The sequence below is a fragment of the Chaetodon auriga genome, chromosome 11 (assembly GCF_051107435.1).
Source record: "Chaetodon auriga isolate fChaAug3 chromosome 11, fChaAug3.hap1, whole genome shotgun sequence".
In the NCBI taxonomy this organism is placed as follows: Eukaryota; Metazoa; Chordata; class Actinopteri; order Chaetodontiformes; family Chaetodontidae; genus Chaetodon; species Chaetodon auriga.
The window spans coordinates 18,853,593-18,874,151 of record NC_135084.1 but is presented as its reverse complement, the minus strand read 5'-3'; the positions used below and the strand labels follow the sequence as shown (position 1 = coordinate 18,874,151).

The 20,559-nt window shown below is 41.1% G+C and overlaps 1 protein-coding gene across 1 annotated transcript in view; it reads left to right on the top strand.

Moving 5' to 3' along the window:
• The window catches only part of LOC143328331 (ryanodine receptor 2-like), a 159,051-nt gene that overhangs the window by 4,859 nt on the left and 133,633 nt on the right, over positions 1 to 20,559 (top strand). Inside the window, 40 exon segments of the mRNA XM_076743409.1 lie at positions 4 to 116; positions 1,232 to 1,355; positions 1,684 to 1,780; positions 1,879 to 1,953; positions 2,373 to 2,529; positions 2,716 to 2,880; positions 2,991 to 3,112; positions 4,551 to 4,734; positions 4,822 to 4,957; positions 5,184 to 5,279; positions 5,506 to 5,624; positions 6,007 to 6,140; positions 7,885 to 8,126; positions 8,631 to 8,823; positions 9,029 to 9,248; positions 9,402 to 9,506; positions 9,689 to 9,792; positions 9,945 to 10,028; positions 10,283 to 10,442; positions 10,730 to 10,877; positions 11,156 to 11,364; positions 12,068 to 12,242; positions 12,420 to 12,628; positions 12,783 to 12,969; positions 13,307 to 13,430; positions 13,727 to 13,841; positions 14,140 to 14,300; positions 14,437 to 14,596; positions 14,841 to 14,927; positions 15,205 to 15,431; positions 15,704 to 15,917; positions 16,027 to 16,635; positions 16,732 to 16,932; positions 17,180 to 17,285; positions 17,420 to 17,574; positions 18,012 to 18,286; positions 18,451 to 18,565; positions 18,779 to 18,911; positions 19,379 to 19,482; positions 19,677 to 19,812. Of these exon segments, the coding sequence (XP_076599524.1) occupies positions 4 to 116; positions 1,232 to 1,355; positions 1,684 to 1,780; positions 1,879 to 1,953; positions 2,373 to 2,529; positions 2,716 to 2,880; positions 2,991 to 3,112; positions 4,551 to 4,734; positions 4,822 to 4,957; positions 5,184 to 5,279; positions 5,506 to 5,624; positions 6,007 to 6,140; positions 7,885 to 8,126; positions 8,631 to 8,823; positions 9,029 to 9,248; positions 9,402 to 9,506; positions 9,689 to 9,792; positions 9,945 to 10,028; positions 10,283 to 10,442; positions 10,730 to 10,877; positions 11,156 to 11,364; positions 12,068 to 12,242; positions 12,420 to 12,628; positions 12,783 to 12,969; positions 13,307 to 13,430; positions 13,727 to 13,841; positions 14,140 to 14,300; positions 14,437 to 14,596; positions 14,841 to 14,927; positions 15,205 to 15,431; positions 15,704 to 15,917; positions 16,027 to 16,635; positions 16,732 to 16,932; positions 17,180 to 17,285; positions 17,420 to 17,574; positions 18,012 to 18,286; positions 18,451 to 18,565; positions 18,779 to 18,911; positions 19,379 to 19,482; positions 19,677 to 19,812 (6,480 nt within the window).

The following is a 20,559-nucleotide window of genomic DNA, read 5'->3' as shown; positions in this document are numbered from 1 at the left end:
CAGGTGAGGCATGTTGGTGGACCGTCCACCCAGCATCCAGGCAGAGGTCAGAGGGCGAGAAAGTGCGTGTTGGAGATGACCTCATACTGGTCAACGTGTCCTCAGAGAGATATCTGGTGAGTCAGTAAAGAAGTTGACTTTTTAAGGCTTAGATGACAAAAGATTATGTGAGCATTTCAAGTGTCATACACCCTTATCATGTTTTTCAGTTAAAGCCAGACTATGCAGGACTTGTTGGCTGCTGTTTGAAAACAAATCATTTGAATTTGCCTCACCAGCTAAATGAGATTGACAAATCAGTGGTGGTCAAGTGAGCTCAAAAGTGAATGAAGAGAGGGAGCATTGTAGAGCAGTGAATCAGGGAGACATCCTTTTCTTGTGGCATTTACGTTCTGAAGCACAAATAAACACACCTTCACCTCTGCACAACCTTGCAGGACGGTGCCGCATTGCCTGATTTTGTATGAATGCAACCAAAGCACGCACTTCATCCTGTCCACTGTTTGGCCTCTCTCTCTCTGTGTGTGTGTGTGTGTGTGTGTGTGTGTGTGTGTGTGTGTGTGTGTGTGTGTGTGTGTGTGTGTGTGTGTGTGTCAAACACACACTCACAGACGTGCAGCTCTATATGCAACCATGACAGAGACTGAGAGCAGGGGAGAGAGGAAGAGACAGTGATGTTACTTGGTCACGACCTTTTTATAGAGTCCTGACCTTGCGCTGTTATTGGCTGTAGGTAGCACACAACTGCCCATAGGCTGACGCCCAGAAATGTCCCAACCACAGCAAAATACAAAGAAAATTAGAAGATGCAGGCAGAGGGCATGATCACACCACTGCTCACTTCTTGTGTGCCATAAGTGATGATCGATAGAGATTACTTTCATATGAGTCTGTACATTGTTTTTGATAAAATCCTGTATAGTATACTTTTAAAGAAAGAATGAAAGACTATCGATTAAACATTTGAAGTTGGTACATTGAATGTGTCTTTTGTCCTGCTTTTCATCTCCATCTTTCCTCGAAGCTTTACAGAATCAGTAACTACCATTTATATGTCATTCGTGTAATTTCCTTTGACTTCATTCAGTCGTCGGTAATCTGTGTTCTCTCTGCCTCTGATGAGCTGTTTAGCATAATTGTTTAAGATAACAGCATCTGTTGTAGAAAAAAATCAGAAATTGGATTCAGTTGATGAGCCCGTTTTTGTTATTACCATTGTGTTTCTTCCCAGCACCTGTCCTTTGGCACTGTATTTGACAACAAAAGCTTGAGTGACAGCCTGATTGTTAATGCAGCCTTCCAGCAGACTCTCTGGAGTGTTGCTCCCATCTGCTCTGGAGGTGGAGTTGCTCAAGGCAAGTTTGACAACTGATCGTTGTGTCCAAGAAATGTGATTGGTCAAAGAGGTATTCCAGCTATTTGTGGTGTTTTATGTTCTCTAAACTGATGTTGAAATCAAAATCAGGTGACAAATCTTAAAATGCAGACTTTAATGATGATAATTAGCACTTATGTAAGAGCTGTGCCTACAATTACTGTGATGCATATCCTCTGTGCTATTTTGCTTGGAATAGTTACCCCTGTCTAGATACCAGTTATAGCCAAAAAAGGCCTGTTTGAAAGATGCAGTAAAATGTCTCTTTCAGTGGAGATTATGTGTGGACTCTGTTGTGCTGATTCTAGGATACCTGACGGGGGGTGACACATTGCGACTACTGCACACCCATAGTGACGCGTGTCTGACTATTCCGTCTGCAGAGCAGGGAGAGGAGCTACAAAGGTCAGTTGAAAAGACCAGTCTCCTCTCATGCCATCTAGACAAAACGTCCCTTTTGTTCTGTGGTCATGTCTTTTTTTTTTTTTTTTTCTTTAATCTAGGATAATGCATTACGAGACTGGATCAGCCTCCAGCCATGCCCGCTCTCTCTGGAGGCTAGAGATTCTGCGTGTCGTGTAAGTAAAGATGGGATGTCATGATGCCCTCACTTGCATTTTAAATTGATATTTTGCCTTGTATAAAACAATCAGATTATAAACTCTACAGATTTAAACTCATTATTGGATAACACCGGCAAATTTAAACAAGAAAATAATGCACACATACACACAGTAGTTGATTAGTGTTGCACACACTGCTGCTGGTCACTGGTGGAGCAGGGCCCAGAATATCTGTTTCTGCTGTTGTTGCTATACAGAGGTGTTGGAACCATATTTAATTGCACAGGTGCAGAATGGAATTAGAGTTGTGTGTCCTCTGCTTGCTCCCCTGCCATGTCAACAATAAAGAGGTTAAATATTAATGTTGTGGACTGTGCTGTTTCCTTCAAGGGTAAAAAACAATAACAAAAAACAGCGCTCTTGATATCCCTCAGCTGGAGTGGTAGGCATACATGCTGGGGGCAGCCTTTCCGACTCTGCCACATGACCACTGGGAGGTACCTGGGTCTCACTGAGGAGAAAGGCCTGCATCTGGTTGATCGGGACAAGGCTGACATCAACACAACCTCCTTCTGCTTTCGCCCCTCAAAGGTCAGGAGTCACATAAGAAATTGAACTTTTGTTTTTTTAGGCCGCTTTGATCAACTCATAATCCAACCTTTTCTATAGACGTGAGACTTGTAGGTCATCAGTGTAGCACAGTTTACAGGTTATAATCAGATCAGTTTATTATCAGATAAATGTGTGATGCATGTAACAATAAACTTTTGTTTGTAGGAGAAGGTTGACTGTGGCACAAAGGCTAATGTCGATGGCATGGGGAACCCAGAGATCAAGTATGGCGACTCCATTTGTTATGTTCAGCATGTAGACTCTGGGCTCTGGCTCACCTACCAAACTATTGAAGCCAAATCTACACGCATGGGAGGGGCTCAGCGAAAGGTAAACCTTTAGGCTCTTTATGTATCGACTATCTTCTAAGAGTGTGACTGTGAAAATATACTGAATAGCACTTTAACTTTGAAAACAAATCGCAAATGATGTGTTTCCAGGCCATTTTGCACAGCGAGGGTCATATGGACGATGGGCTGACGCTGTCTCGTTCTCACAGGGAAGAATCTCACACTGCCAGACTCATCCGGAGTGCCACTCTCCTCTTTACTCACTTTATCAGGTAGTGGGTGCCATATCTACACTCTCATTCACAGATATCACGCCAGTATATAGACATAGTCACACTCACATAGTGAAGGTTGTTTCCAGCTGCAGTGTTCTCTACTTCAATAAAGATTGAGGCTGATTATACATATGTGTATATAATGTAACAAGAAATTGCAGTACAGAGATGCCAAACTTGCTTTGAAGTAATTTAGTATCTCCATTGCCAAGTTGACTTTTCAACTGTAAAATGTACCTCTCAGTATGTACAGTGTCTTGGTCGAAGTTAAAAAACATAAACAAAACAAAAACTCTTTTTTTTTTTTTTTTGTTGGTGTACAATCAGTGCTCTGCACAGGTTGTTTTGAAAATTTACTGATTTCTCTACACTGTTCCTGTGTTTGTTTTGTGTCTTGCTCCATCTGCTCTGGCCAGATTGACATCAAAATTCTGTTTAAAAATAAACTAAAGTAGAGCAGAGCGGAGGAACGCTTCTGAAACAGAGATGGACTGCGCCCTGTGTAGAATGGCAGCTATGAACTCTGTTGGACTTGTCGCGGATGGAACGTGCTTGGCTGTGCTCGCTTACCGAGTGCAGTCTGTGCATGCGTTCTGTGGCACAGGAGCCTTCAGTGTTGATAGGCTATTACACGTGGGGTGTAATCAGTCAGCGCTGTGGGCGCATTATTGAGTGAAGCTACAGACTGGTGCCTACAGACAGAAAGAGGCCGCTGTTCCAGAGCTCTAAATACATACAAGTATAGTTATTTGTATTTATGTTGACAACTGATAAGGTATAATCATTAGCGAAAGAAGAATCACTTTGTTCAGACTGAGGATGTTGTTTGATGTTTTTTCTTTTGGGTGATGATACCGTAAAATATGATGACAGACTTTTGCAGCTTCAGCCTCAGTAGTGTTTGGTCCAGCCCTGCTTGGGGCGCTGTGTGAAACGTGAATAATAGCAGAATACAAAAACTTGCAAATGAACTATGTTCACTGACAATGGTTCTACAAAGTGTTCCTTAGCCCCTGTAGTAATATGCTTTATAGAATAATGTGTTCCACAAAGTGGTGAACCTCGCTCCATATTTGCTTGCTTGTGGGATTCCCTTTCATACCCAGTTGCAGCTGCATAATTAAGTCTCTACTACTGTACTGAGAGAAAACTCGGGAAGATGGAATAACTTAGGCTCACGTATGCTGTCACACTTTCTCTCCATAAACAAAACAGTCAATCCAATACAAGTGGTAGTCAATGTCCTTAGACCCTTCAGATAAGGGTAACATATAAATATCACAGAAAATTATGAGGACTCCTTGTATTACTCACTTACAAAATTCTGCTATTTTAACAGTAGCAGAAAGATTCGTTTGGTAGTTTTAGCCTTGGCCCGAAGCTAATCACCTCTATCATGTATTGTTTCATTATACTTGATCCCTCCTTTCTTTAGGAAACTGGATGGCTTTAGTCAACATGGAAACGTCACGTCAGTCAGCCAGCCTTTGGAGATAGTGACATGTAGTCTGCAGGATCTAATAAACTATTTCCAACCTCCACCGGAGGAGCTGGACCGTGAAGCTAAACACAACAACCTGACAGCGCTGAAGAATCGGCAGAACATGTTTCAAGAAGAGGTAAATCTTTATGTGTGAATGAATGAATCAGTCCTACGTATGATGTGTTTGTCACTGTTCCATTACTACACCTCCTTTTCTTCTCAGGGTGTGATAGATTTGGTCCTGGATTGCATCGATCGTCTCCACCAATATAGTAGTGCATCTCATTTTGCTGAGTCTGCTCAAAGTGATGCAGGAGAAGAGTGGGAGACCATCCTCAACCGCTTCTATGAGCTATTGGGTGAGAATTAACACGCCTTCTTTGTATAAGTGGCTCAGTACCACTTTGTCAGTACTGACACCACAACATTGATCATCCACTGACACAGATACCAAACACATTTTTCCCTGTTTATCTACAAAGCTGTTCATAACTCACTTAAATGCATTTTGCTAAAAAAAATACTTTCATCTTTAAAATTATGCACAAGCACTGTTCTTATGTTTTCGTCTTTTTACCCCTTCAGCTGCTCTACTCCGGGGAAACCGTGCAAACTGTGCACATTTCTCAGGTTCTCTAGACTGGCTGATTAGCAGACTAGACCGGCTGGAGGCCTCTTGTGGTTTGTTGGATTTTTGCCCATTTCATCAACAATCCTTTTTTCAATTTACAAAGCATTCAGAGCATTAAAAATGTTCATCTTATGATATTTTTGGTATGCCTGTTGTTTTACTTTAACGATTATGTAGTGAAATATCCCAGGGACACAGTTATCTGATGTACATTATTTCTAATATGTGGTTACACAGTAAATACAGTGACGAGCAATTGCAAACTGTCCCATACAGGAGTACTGGAGGTTCTGCAGTGTGTCCTAGTGGAAAGTCCTGAAGCACTCAATGTCATCAAAGAAGGACACATTCACTCTATCATCTCTTTTCTAGACAAGCATGGATGCAACCACAAGGTAATATTTGCGAGGCTTTTGTGTGTGTGTATGTTTGAAGTACAAATCATGAGATTTAATGTGCATGCTTTATCAGAAATGGAAGCGAAATAACCAATAATTGTTATTATCGTCATGTTTATTTATTTATTGGCAAAAATTCAAGAGCTCATCGAAATTTAGATTTTTAGGGGAAAAACACATCCATTATTATCTAAGTGTAAATGTCATCTCAATATTTATTTATTTATGCATTTGCATGGTCAGTGTTGCACCAGCACAAAAACATAAAAACAAATATTATGGCTGTAATGGCAGTTTTTGATCTGTTCCCTAATGTGGGATCATTTCCATGTGTTTATGGAGCTGTTGCTGGATGAAGTGCTGACAGGTTGTGTTCCAGGTGCTGGAGGTGCTGTGCTCTCTGTGTGTGTGCCATGGTGTGGCCTTGCGGTCCAATCAGAACCTCATCTGTGACAACCTGCTGCCAGACAGAGACTTGCTGCTCCAAACGCGTCTGGCTAATCAGGTCACCAGGTACTATTTACAGTGTTTACGACTTCTACTTCTGCCCTATGCTTTTCTTTTTCTGTTTGTGTCATTCACTACACACAGAAATCAGACATACAAAAGTTACACAAAACATATCAAAATATGATTTGCAATTTTCCAATGCCATCCTTGCTTTTGTTTACTCTTGGCTCTACCACTGAATGAGGCCCTCTTCTCATTCTTGTCTATGCATTTCTCTAGCTGTGTGCTCTTTGTCAACTGTAGAGATCTCACTGCTGTGAGTCTTGGTATCCTTTTATTTTCGATCTGTAATGGTGTCTGCATGCTTGATACGAGAGAGATTTTAGTTTTCTCCACAGTACGTCACTCATCTTTTTCTCTGTTGGACTTCAGTTAACTGAAGAATTACTTGTCTCCTTATGTGTCGTCTCTTCTGCAACGTTTTTGGTCTGGTCTGTTCAGACCAACAGATGTCCTTGTCTCAGCCTCTTCCAATGAGACTTTGGAAAAGTTGCTCAACAAAGTTAATCTTTTGACACTTTTTAGACAGTTTCATCATTTTCCATGTTCTCCTTCTGTCAATGTTTTGGTCCACTGTGCCAGTCTGATCTTGTAGGCAGTTCCCATTTCCCTTTGAGCTTGTTTTTTCTTTCTTTCTTTTGTCCTTTCTTTCTTTCTTTCTCTCTTTCTTTCTTTCTTTCTTTCTTTCTTTCTTTCCTCCCCTTTCTTTCTTTCTTTCTTTCTTTCTTTCTTTCTTTACCTCACCTGCCGTCTTTTATTGTGCTTTTCTCTATCAACAACCCCTTCTGTTCCACAGGCCTCACAGCTTATTTTGTTTCATATTCTTCACACCTGCTCAGTCCATTCCCCAGCTCGCTCTTCCTCCTCAAGCCATTTCTCAGTCCATCTCTTTTACTTCTTGTTCATCTAAATTCCCCATTAGTACATCTGCTTTCATTCTCATTTCCATTATCTCATCAATTGTCTTCAATTGTCTTTCTCTTTTTTCTGTTTTCTCCTGCACGCCTACCACATTTTGTCAATTCTTCCAGATGCTCTTATTCCTATTCTTTTCCATTTTTATCCAATCCCTTATATCATCTAATCCAAATTATGCTTTTCTCTCTGTGTCCTTTTTCCATTCACTCGGTTCCTTCTTTCCTCATGTTTTCACTGTCATGAGAGCTTTGTCAAGGACAGGGTTAGTGTCACTACATGAACTGGCATTTATTCTTCAGACACCATGTTGACCAGGCTATTGGTGATTTTCTCCTCCATATACCTCTCCATCTTATTGTTTCTCATACACTGCTTTCAAATTATCTCTGGTAATTTGGTTTCAGCATTGATTTTAGGAGGTGAAAATGAGAACATCTACAGCAGCCTGGTTCTGTATTTGTTTATTCATTTATATATTTATAACAGTGCACTGTGCTGTGCCCATGAGAGTTGTAGTGTGTATGTGGGCTGCAGAGAGTATCAGATACCCTGCATGTGGTCTTACACAGGGCAGTATGGTAAAAATCAAAGAAGCATCTACTAGAGACTGTTAATTTATTAATCAGATACTCTTTGGTACAACAAAACAGTGTGTGTAACTCACTCCAGTTCTCTATACCCTCCAGCGTAACACCTGAGTTTGGCGATCTGTTTCCTATTCCTCAGCATTTCCTGCTCTTCTTAATTGTTATTTCGTGTCATTTACAATATACCAAAAGCATTAAATTCAAATTGACTTTGGCACTCTTTTCACATTATTCCACCACAGCATGAGACCAAACATCTTCTTGACTATGGGGGAAGATTCAGCCCAGCATCGGAGGTGGTACTATGAGCTGGTTGTGGATCACATCGACTCCTTCCTCACATCTGAGCCCACACACCTGCGTGTTGGCTGGGCTTGTGCTAAGGGCTACCAGCCCAGGCCTACAGGAGGTGAAGGCTGGGGAGGCAACGGAGTGGGAGACGACCTCTTCTCCTACGGCTTTGATGGGCTTCACCTATGGTCAGGTGAGGTTGAAATCAAACAAGAAATTCAGTTTTGTAGGGGTGAGTAGTCACAGGATTATACTGAGTTAAATCTAGACAGAAACTGTCAGCAAAACAATATAAACATACTGTACATATACACACATACAATAGACATGTTTTCTGTGATAGAGTGAAGGGTGTGATATCACTTCTACTGCAGAGATTTATTAGGAAAAATGATAAATGACCCATCATGTAGTTTTGAGATGTATTCTTTAATGTTTCCCAAACTAAGGTAAGGAGAATACTTTTTGAGACAAACATCATAATCTAGAGATGTTAGAAAATGGTACAAGAGATAAAAAATTAACCTTAGTGCATTAAATTGAATGCAGCGTGTTCCAAAATATGTCACCTTAATGTAAGTCAATTTTCTAGTATCTTATGGAAATAATACAAAAAACAGGTCTAATACAAAACAGCATTCCTAGTAATGTGTTGCTGCACTTAAACATTTTAAAGGCCGTGTCTCCTGAATGTCAGGCTGTGTGGGACGCAGAGTGAGCTCTCCCTTCCCTCACCTGCTGAAAGAAGATGATGTCGTCAGCTGCTGTCTCGATCTCAGTGCTCCCTGCATCTCCTTCCGAGTCAACGGTCTTCCTGTGCAGGGCATGTTGGAGAACTTCAGCGCTGATGGACTTCTGCATCCTGTGGTCAGCTTCTCTGCTGGAGTCAGGTCAGTAATGGAGATGTGACTTTGTTTCACTACCTGTGAACTTTATTTTTGACTTAACATGCTGTCTTCAATAGTACTTACAATTTGCCTTTAGTCAGATGCCCCTTTCAGAAGTAAAGAGTAATAATAAACTTTGAAAATGTGTCAAAAGTTGAAGTGGAAAATCATTCTTATGGATTTCTGTCTCATTTCATGCTTTTGTCAGGGTTCGTTTTCTGTTTGGGGGAAGGCACGGAGAGTTTCGCTTCTTGCCCCCACCAGGGTTTGCACCATGCTCTGACGCTTTGCTCCCAAGAGTCAAGCTGAAGGTAGAGCCATGTCAGAAACACATCGTGCATCACGGAGAAGGGAAACAAGAGCTCATTGGCCCCTTAGTACCTGCCACTCCAGTGACCTTTACTCCCACACCGTTAGACATCAGCAAGGTAAAACTCAGCATAGTCAAACAGATTTCATTTATTACGTTTCTTTTATTTTACATGTGGAAATATTAGATTTAGAAAACACATTACATTGATCCTTTGTGTTGAAATATACCATATTGATGTAGTTTAGTCACTTTCACATTGCTCTCATAGGTGGAATTGCCCCCACAACTTGAGGATATCAGAGAAAAAATGGCAGAGAATATACATGAACTCTGGGCAATGGACAAGATTGATCTTGGATGGACACATGGACCGGTAAGAACAGAGAAACAAGATCAATAATATTCTAACATTGAATAAATTAAATAACATGTAATTATTGTGTCACCATGTCACATAGGAGAGCACTGACCTATAAAGCTTGACTTGAAATTTGACTGGTCCTGCTCACTTCAGTTTTACTTGCAGCTCAAAAATGATTAAATTCTGTCAAACAGGTGAGAGATGACGTGAAGAGACATGACCCTTGTCTGGTGGAGTTCTCCAAGCTGCCAGAGCTGGAGAGGAACCAGAACCTTCAGATGGCTCAGGACACCCTTCGGTAAGCTCTACCATCTACATCACACAGTGGACAAAACTTTTATTTTACTTGATTATTTTGATTTAGTTTTATTTGAAAGAAATAAAAAGATGTATGTGAACAGAAATTTTACTCATGATTAGTAAATGTTTCCGTTTGTTTTTCCACCCGAGGACCCTCCTTGCCCTTGGTTTGCACATTGGTTTGACTGATGACCACGCTGAGGAGAGAGTCAAATACATGAGACTAGCCACGAAGTATGTACATGTTCACGTTTAATTGCATATTGCTTGGAGGCCTTGCTCATAGGAAAAATTTGGGAGGGTTCAGTTTTTCAGCATGAGCCACTGTTATTATAACCCCATAAGTGAATTTGCTTAGGGAATCTTTATGTCTGATCTTATTCATGGTTACTGTAAAAACCCAACAACATCATAACTACTCATTTTACAGTAAGCTTTGAATGTCATTTCCGATCTTGACGGTCCATTTTTTTAATTCCCTTTCTCAGGTATGAGCAGCCCAGTGGCTATAGACCTGCCCCAGTAGACCTGAGCCAAGTAAATCTGAGTCCAGCCCTCGAGGAAGTGGTTAACTTGCTGGCAGAGAATGATCACAACGTTTGGTCCAGAGAGCGTATCAAGCAGGGATGGACCTATGGAGCCCAACAGGTTTATGTTCTGTGCAGTGTTACTGCATTGGTCAGGCTCTGCTGAGGAAGTGCATTTGAACCACTAGCCCTAACCCTATAATGTTGTACATGGCCTCACTCATGCTCAGTCTCAATTGTTTTCAGTTCGTGTTACTTCAGTATATGAAAAATCATTCACTGCACAGTGTCTCTGAGTCACAGAACAGAAATGCACATAGCAACAACATGCTCTGGCAACACAAACGCTGACGTTGTTCTCTGACAAACACGGTTGCCTAGTTTGACTCTTTGCATCTGTATTTTTAGGATGTGAAAGCAAAGCGGAGCCCACACCTCGTGCCCTACAGTCTTCTTGATGAAAGGAGTATGAGAATGGGCAGGGAGAGTGTCAGAGAGGCTGTCTGTACCCTGCTGGCCTACGGTTACAGCCTGGAGCCCATCAGCCAAGAAAGGAGTATGTCTCAAATGAAAGTTGTATCAGTTATAGCTCAGTTCATTTCACTTTTATTTATTGTAACCAGCATAAAATAATGTAAGTTTAATTAAGATAAGGCTCTGTTATCAAATACATTCATACAGAGTGTTAGTTGCACCATATTACGGAATATTTACAAAACTGAAAAGCCTATCACTGTTGTATTGCAAAGATACATGCTATTTAATGCGAATTGGATGCCAATCATATTTGAGGAAATAATGTTTTTTTTCTTTTTCTGTTTCTTGGGATTATAGCCACATTATCAAATCCTTGTCTCTTCTCTGCTGAGAAGTGCAGAGTGTTCAGACCAGATAAGTCATACGCTGTAACCGGGGGGAAGTGGTACTTTGAATTTGAAATAGTGACAGCGGGGAATATGAGAGTGGGCTGGGCCCGACCAGGCTGTACCCCCGATAAAGAGCTCGGCTCAGATGACCAGGCATATGTCTTTGATGGATTTGAGGTGAGATATTAAAAAATTGCCACTTCTTAATATTTTTTTTTCTTACATTTTTATCATAATACAACTCAGATGTGTTGAAAAGGGGCTTTATCTTCCCACAGGTCTTAGAAATTCCTTGATTTACTCATAATACATAAAATACACATACATTTACACATACATAAAATTACAATATAATGGGATCTAATAAAAAGTCAGTGTTTTTTGGGTGTGTGATCATTAGTGATGCCGAAGGATATTTTGGAGAGCAGGCAGAGACAGAACTGTGGCCTTATACTTGTCTGTATAATTACACTTTAATGAGAGGAATTCAAATGACGCTTTAAAATCCTCAGCAGAATAGCTAACTTCAACACTTTCACATCTGCTCATAATTCCAGTGAAGCTGTAATTGAGATGTGTGATTCTGATTAATCAATGGGTGTGATCGAACAGTGACAGTGTCTGCTGGACTGTTTCCATGTTATTAAAATTCAGCACGCATATTACATTGTATATATTTGCCACTATGTAGCATCAGGAACATAGACATAGACATAGTGGAGCCACTGTAATCTCCTGAGCTGAGTCTGATATTAGCGTCTCATCTCATCTCATCTCATCCTGTGCTGTGTTGGTTTCTTTACCTCTATTCCTGTTCCTCTTTGAGGCTTTACACTTGTCTCTGTTTCTTTCTAAATTCTCATCTTCCTGTTGCGTTCAGGCTCAGTGGTGCCATCAGGGCGTCGAGCCCCTGGGACGCCCGTGGCAGAGAGGAGATGTGGTGGGTTGCTTGGTGGACATGGCTGAATGCACCATGATGGTCACGCTCAATGGAGAGGTGCTGTTTAATGACAGAGGATCAGACCTGGCTGCCAAGGACTTTGATATCAGAGACGGTATGAAGGAGTTCTTGACTTTATACAGTGCATTGCAGTTGAGTTGATACTGTCTATTTACCTGAAAGATGATAAATCAAGACTGATTTTTAATGTTGCAGTATTATCTTGATGAAGTCCAACGTATATACCAATCAGACTTACATTTTTTTGTCCTGCTTTCCCCATATCTGCCAGGCCTTTTGCCCATAGTCAGCGTTGGGGTGAACCAGATCGGGAGGCTGAACCTGGGCCGCCAGGTTTGCTCACTGCAGTACTTCACCGTGTGTGGCCTGCAGGAGGGCTATCAACCATTTGCTGTCAACATGGACAGAGACCCAGCCCTGTGGATGAGTTGGAAAGTGCCTCAATTTACCTCCATAATGCCTGATGATCGCAATTTACTGGTAAGTTTATCGGTCTGTAGTAGCCTTTAGTATCTTGGTTGGTGCAGTATTTTGTGCAGTATTTCAACGCGGTCCTCTAAGGGACCCACAGTTTCTTGCAGCACTGGTTAATTGACAGCACTAATCCTGAAAACCTGTTCAAATCTTATTCAAGGTCACCAGAGTCAGTAGCTCAACAGATTCTTTATCCAGCTTGAGGGTGTCTCAGCGGTTGTTTGCTCACCACAGTGGAGACAGCGAGATGAGCTTTTACCGGCTCAGCATGCCCATCGAGTGTGCTGCCATCCTCACGAGCCCTGTGGGGGGTGTGCTTCCTGTGGCCTCTAACTCTCTCTCTCCAGGTTCAGGTGATACTGCGTCAAATCTTATACACTATGTTCAAGTTAGCCACAGAGAACTAGAGATGACTTCATGGAGGACCACAGTAAGAGCCTGATTGTTCACCATGAGCTCAAACAACAAATGACGGTGCCCCTGATGCAGCAAAGAACATTACAGAGCTATAACAAGAGTGAAATAATTAGTATGTGAGATCTGGATAGCCGTTCTTTGTAGTTATCCAGATTATCCACTATTCAGATTACTGATATTCTACCATTATGACCTTGATGAGTTGTTTTGCTTAAGCTCCCCAGGGCCCTGCTGTAATTAATTCCCCTTGTCCTTTAGGAAGGAAAGAGCAGGAGGAGGTAGACTCTGACTTTGAAGTGCTGAGGAAATCGGCCCACAGCTTTGCTGGCTCAAGAGATGAGCTGAACCACAAGGATCATAGTCAAGACAAAGCATCAAGATTGAAACAACGGTAGGTTGTAATAAAATTGATTGTGTAAGCACAAAAGCGTTGACATTTAGGTCATTGGTGTTATTTACGTATGTTAGCATAATAATGTAGCAGGTACTTGAAATGTTATGTATTGTATGTTTGTCCATATTTGTCTGCCAGGACAATAAAATGACAAAAGCCTGTTTATGAATTAAGTTTTTCAAGTGAAATCTTAGAAAACAAAATGAAGATTGTTAAAAGAAGTAGCAAACGGCCTCTCTGTCTCACCATAGTCGCAATTAATCTGCAAGTTCATATGTGTTTGTGTACTGTAGGTTCATGCTGAAGAGAACTAAACCAGGCCTCATCAGCAGCAACTCATCTGCACGGCTGTTAGAGGATGTCGTAGTTGACAAAGCTAACTATGATCACCTTATCCAGAGCTCCAGAGTAAGACTCTCATTTTCTCATCATCTCATATTAACCAGATAAACACAGAACAAGTGAAAAGTCAATACCAATTTGAAAAACAGACATTTTCTACTGTTATGTCTAATTTTGATAAATAAGAGCAGAAAAGACAAAATATATTTGAACACTCAGAGTGTAGTAAAATGAAACAAACTGCATTGTTGGTCTTATGCACATTCATTGTGCCTCAGCTGTTTGCTGGTAGATACAGCCACAATAAAAAACACAGAATGCAAAATGCAAATACCAGACAGTGACATCAGCCTCTCTGTTTCAGTATTATTACTCAGTGAGGGTTCTTCCAGGCCAGGAGCCTTTCAATGTGTGGGTAGGCTGGGTGACCTCTGACTTTCATCAACATGACGTGACTTTTGACGTAGATAATGTCCGCACTGTGACTGTCACCCTCGGAGATGACAGTGGCAAAGTCCAGGAAAGGTTAGTACACACTAAGAGAGTTATATTTTTGGTATGCATGACTTTACCAAGAATTTAAATATTAATTGCAGTCAGATATGTTATTGTCAAAATGTCCTTCTTATTGCCAGTTACACATACATTTCCGTTTTTACAGTGTGAAGCGGTGTAACTGCTACATGGTGTGCGCTGGAGAGGCAACAGGCCTTTCTCAGAGCCGGAGAAGTTCAGGGTTGGAAATTGGCTGTTTAATCGACACGACCACTGGGCTGCTTACCTTCACCTCCAGTGGTGTGGAGATGGCCACCTTCTACCAAGTAGGTCACACAGGAATTTATTTGATTTGTTCTTTCTAATGAGTGTTTTTCCTCTCTATTCAGATTTTCTTGTTGAATGTGGTACACTTATTTATGTATTTAATCAAAATTCAATATACATTAAACCTTATTCACCTGTGAATGTAACGCTTGGTAGAATAACTTATTAAAGTAATTATAGAGACTGTTTAACAGGGCGCCCTGCATTATTAAACTGAGGTAATATTGTTTCACCACTAATCAGGTGGAAGCCAATACAAAGCTGTTTCCTGCTGTTTTTGTCAAGCCCACCACCAGCAACATGTTTCAGTTTGAAGTGGGATGCATTAAGGTAGAGGAACTTTTAATTACTAATCCTGTCAAAGACATTAGAAGAATGTTGTGCTGTGTCAGCTTGATATAAAAATAAACAACATTTTTAAGAAATTTTGTTGAATTGTTGACAGATCAGATCAGTAATTAATTAGGCTGCAGCTTGTGAAGTCAGGGAACCGTTCAGTGTTGGGAAGTTTCTGCTCTGTGAAGTACTGTTCAGCCTATTTTACTCTTTATAAATGTTTGACGGTCTCTTGGGCTGTTTCCTCTTTATTTTTCCCCTCTCGACCCAGAATGTGATGCCGCTGTCAGCAGGTTTGCTTCGCAGCCAAAGAAGGAATGCCACTCCTCAGTGTCCTCCAAGGCTTCAGGTTCAGCATCTCAGACCAGTTTCATGGACCAGAGCACCTGACTGTGCTTTAAAGGTGATGGTGGATCGGCCAGATGAATGCCATGGATGGAGAATCCAGTGCTCTGAGCCCCTGCAAGTCATGACCCTTCAGATCCCTGATGAAAACAGGTTAAAGAGCTGGAATAAATGTGTGTTTTTGGATTTAGGCAGATTTGAGTGCACAGGACTTGGTGCATGTGTTATTTATAATATTGCTATCATCACACATGTCTGTTGTTCGCTGTGATCTACAAGCACAAGGCAGTGCACATTGGACACGATAACTCTGACCTTCTTTCCATGTGGTGACATCTTGCCAAGTTCTCCACTAGAGCTTTAATTTGATCTTGAGAGAGCAGGAACATTGAAATTGTCTTTACTTTTTGATGATGTACATCTAGGTGTGTTGACATTTCGGAGCTGTCAGAACTTGAGGACCTCTTGACCTTTCACCACCACACACTCCTCCTCTACTGCTCTTTATGCACGCATGGAAACACCAGAGTGTGCCATGCCCTCTGCAGTTACATTGACCAGTCCCAGGTCCTTCATGCCATTCAGAATCCCAGACTCCCTGGCCAAATCCGCTCTGCATTTTACCAGCTGCTTATTCAGGTGAGTGCTTGTTCAAGTTGATATTTTTGTTTAGGCAACATTCATCAATGACAGGATGAGGAGACTTTGGTCTTTGACAAGAAAATAAATCAGCACTTTTGTTCTTCAGGTTCACCTCAGCAGCCACGCCACAGCATGTCTCATGATGAACCACGAATACATTGTTCCTATGACTGACCAGACAAGAGAAATCTCCCTTTATCCCAGCCTTGCTAATGGTGTTAATGGGGGTAGTGGTATACCCAGCACTCATCTTAGCACATCCCTTAAACCACAGATTCATTTTTCAACTCCTTGTTTTGTCAGGAGTGGTGGGATGGAAGGAGATTGTGCAGCTGAAATAGCGTGCTCAGACAGCCCAGAAATCCCTCTGGACATATTGAAGAACCTGACTGTGGAGATGTTGACGGCCGGAGTATGGACTGTGGGTCAGGGTGTGAGGGATCCTGTAGGAGGCAGCATTGAGCTTCTGCTGGTTCCCCTAATTAGACTGTTCTACACCCTGCTGGTTATGGGGGTATTTAAGGATGAGGACCTAGGAAATGTTCTGAGACTGATAGAGCCGGGAGTCTTCTCTGCAGATTACAAATCCCCCGAGGAGGAAGAGGAAGAAGAAACTACTGATGATGAAAAAGAATTGAAAGGGGACAACAAAAAAGATGACACCCCTAAACAAGGACTTCTTCAAATGAAGCTTCCAGAAGCTGTCAAACTTGAGGTGAAAGGACCATCAGGTTTCTTTGATGTTTGTTATATTCCTGTCAGCACTTTGCAACCAACCATAGAGGACGAATTAATACATTTCTTTCTCCAGCTCTGCCACCTGCTGTCCTACTTGTGTGACTGCCAGATGCGCCACAGGGTTGAGGCCGTGGCTGCCTTCTCTGACAACTTTGTGCATCGGCTGCAGGAGAACCAACGATTTCGCTACAACCAAGTCATGCAAGCACTCAACATGTCTGCCGCTCTTACTGCCCGGAAAACCAAGGAGTTCCGCTCACCTCCACAGGAGCAGGTTAAATGGGCTGAAATTAAATTATGTTGTTATATTCGTGGAAGCGGGTGCTAATATAAGCATTGAAGATTAAGTATAAAACACTGGGTTGTGGTTTCTCCTGTGTTCAAGGAGCTGTGGACTCTAAAAAAGATACATAAAGCATATATTACACGAAGAAATTCTGCATTCTTCACGCTTCACAATATAACTGGCCTTACTAAGAATATTGTCTATATTGTTTGTGTTACCTATCACTTGTCTTTAGATCAACATGTTGCTTAGCTTCAGAGAGGATGAGCTGAACTGTCCATGTCCAGCGGAAATTCAACAGCTCCTGCAAGACTTCCATCATCTCCTCAACACACACTGCGGTTGGAACACTATTTGTCTCTGACTGATTCATTATTACCTTTCATTGAGCCAAGGGACTGTAAAAATGCTTTGAGAAGGCACTTATAATGATTGCCACTGTAGGAATCTCATCTTATTCAGTGTTGTTGTGCAGGCATTGAATTGGAGAATGACACAGAGGATGATGAGATTGCCAAGATGTCTGTAAAAGATCGACTTCTCAGTCTAGTGGTGAGAGTTGTTGGACTGAAGAGGAAACCCATAGAGGTGGAGGAGAGTAGGCCACAGAGTGCCAGTAAGTGAATCAGTGTTGTCAAAGCCATTTCTTTATCTCACTTTATACATTTTTGATACTGTCCACACCAAAACAATTACATTTTATTACCTTTACATGCCCTATTAATTTACCTGTATATGGTGTGTCATGTAACATCTTTTGGTTCAGGATCAGTACCACATGGAAACATAGCTGGTTGGTAAAAAGAGAGGAGTTTGAAAGTGGATATGTCAATTAGGATATAAAGCATTATGCTGAATTTGTTTTTGGACATATCTGCAGTAGCATGTCCAACAAAATCTTTTTCTGGGACAACTACCTAAAAATGTAACATAAAAATAAAATCCAAAAATGTAAAAGCATGACATCCAGTCTCTTGCCATGCTGGCCTTGCTTTTTTATACACAAGGTTGGGAGGGTTCTTCTCTTCTACTTTTATCACCACTTTTCACCTGCTGGTTCTTCAGAGTCCCTAAAAAAGCTGATCTCTGCAACAATGGTGCACTGGGCTGAAGAGAGTGAGATGGAGAACCCTGAGCTGGTTAGGGCTGTCTTCTCATTGCTGCACCGCCAGTATCAAGGCCTTGGTGGCCAAATGGCAGGACCCCTCAGCAGAGCCTATACCATCAGCCAGGCTTCTGTAGAGGACACCATGGCTCTCCTGTCCTCCCTGAGCCAAATCCGCTCCCTCCTCAGTGTCCGCATGGGAAAGGAAGAGGAGAGGTTGATGATCAGAAAACTAGGGTAGGGAGACATTTGCAATACGACATTGGTTTGCTGCTTTTGACTCCTCGTGATTGTTGTTACCTTGTGGAATTATTTGTATTAATTACTAATGTATCCTCTGTGTTGTAGAAAGTATTCCTACTGTTTTTGTCATTTATTTATATGCAATGTTTTATGTACAGAGACATCATGAATAATAAAGTTTTCTACCAGCACCCCAACCTAATGAGGGCATTGGGGATGCATGAAACTGTAATGGAAGTGATGGTCAATGTTCTAGGAGAAGGGGAATCAAAGGTGAGCGATACATTGAAATTCATAGTGATAATATGAAAATATATGTTGTAAATGAAGCAGGTTTTTTCAGTATTTTGTTACTTGAACAGTATCGGCTTTATGTAGGCCGTATTCCGAACGGTAATGATTAAAAATACCAAATGCACAATAATGTGTGAGCTGATGTGCATCATTAATAGGGCAGTACTCCTTGCAATCATTTTCTTTTGTTAGGAGATAACTTTTCCCAAGATGGTGGCCAGCTGCTGTCGATTCCTGTGTTATTTTTGCCGCATCAGCCGTCACAATCAGGGAGCCCTATTTGACCATCTCAGCTACCTGCTGGAAAACAGCAGTGTTGGTCTTGGTAAGTCTTATTCTCTTACTTTTCTGTGTACATGTATAGATGCAAAGTAACTGAAATTCCTGTACAATCTACTGTGATGCGTTACGATACAACAAGGCTTCATTACACGACAACTCCATTTATCAAGCACATAATACTCAGCTTTTTGAGAGCGGCGTTGATTCAACTTTCTGGTAATTTTTGAGGCCTTAGTTTGAAGTGCTGAATGGGCATTCAGTTTCAAATATGTAACATTGAGCCTTTCACTTAAATAGTTTACTGAGAGTAAATCTGTTTCAAGAGTTTTGTCTGATGCGTTACCTCTTTACTAGGATATTATCCTGCACTTAAGAAAATGGAAAAAATAGTTCGTTTGACTTGCTTTTGTGCTTGCATTTTGGTGTGAATTCAATTTTAGGTCTACAGTGACCTTGTGAAGGTATTAGAATTAGTTGTTGTTCAGATTGTTTTATCCCTTTTTCCTGTAGCTTCACCATCCATGCGTGGGGCCACTCCTCTGGATGTAGCAGCAGCTTCTGTTATGGATAATAATGAACTGGCCTTAGCACTGAGGGAACCTGACCTAGAGAAGGTGAGTTTATATTCTGTGCCCTCCTCTACAATGCTGCTGTTAATTTTATACAATATGTAATGTGTGCGCAGATAAATGCTCTGCTTTGTACTAAAAATGATCTGCCGTTCTAAATTATTTTGCAGTGTCACTCCTTCACTCATCTCTGTTTATGTACGTTCCGGTCTGTAAAACTAGTCTGATCTGCTATCCAGGTGGTTCACTACCTTGCCGGCTGTGGTCTCCAGAGCTGTCCGATGCTACTGGCTAAGGGCTACCCTGATATTGGATGGAACCCTGTGGAGGGCGAGCGTTACCTAGATTTTCTACGTTTTGCTGTCTTCTGTAATGGTAATGTTGTATTCACAAGACATCCTGTGATAACTTAAATGGCAAAATATTGAAACACTTTTGTTCAAAAGTTGTTTGCAAAATGTTATTCTGATCCTTCTAGTCAGTTCATATTATTCGAAATGTACTTTAATATTTACTTTACTGCCCCATTACAGACATTTGATTAGCTTAATTATGTTTTTTGATCATTTGTCTTTGTATTTTTTAGCAGCCTTTAATATTTAACAGTCAATTGAAATATTTAACTATTTACATTATTTATTTCATTGAGTATTCAGTTATACTTTTGTGTTTAATTGTACCTTAGACTTGTAATCTATGCAGGGCTTTTATCGCTTCTCAGATATTTGCCTCAGTGTGAGAACAGTAAGAGCAAAACACAGTTAAACAGGCAGAAGAGCTGCATCATTTCATGCCCCAACTAGGTAAACTATTTGCAATAGAAATAATTACTTCTGCTGTTCTTTAGATATTGATTTTTTTTTTTACTCTGTAGCAGTGCCCAGAAGGCATCAGTTCAAATTGTCCTTGAGGGTGTTGACAATTCAGCCAAATGGCATTGGCTCTCTGCACTATGTGCCTCAGTGATTTCCGCTTACCTTGGTATCATTCTATTGATTGTCTTGATATGTTCTTCAGTTATTAATTTCCTGTCCCATGAATTCTGAAGACAAACAAACAAATAACCTCCCACACAATCCACAATTTCATCCAACCCACAGATGGTAAGTCTTTATATTCTGT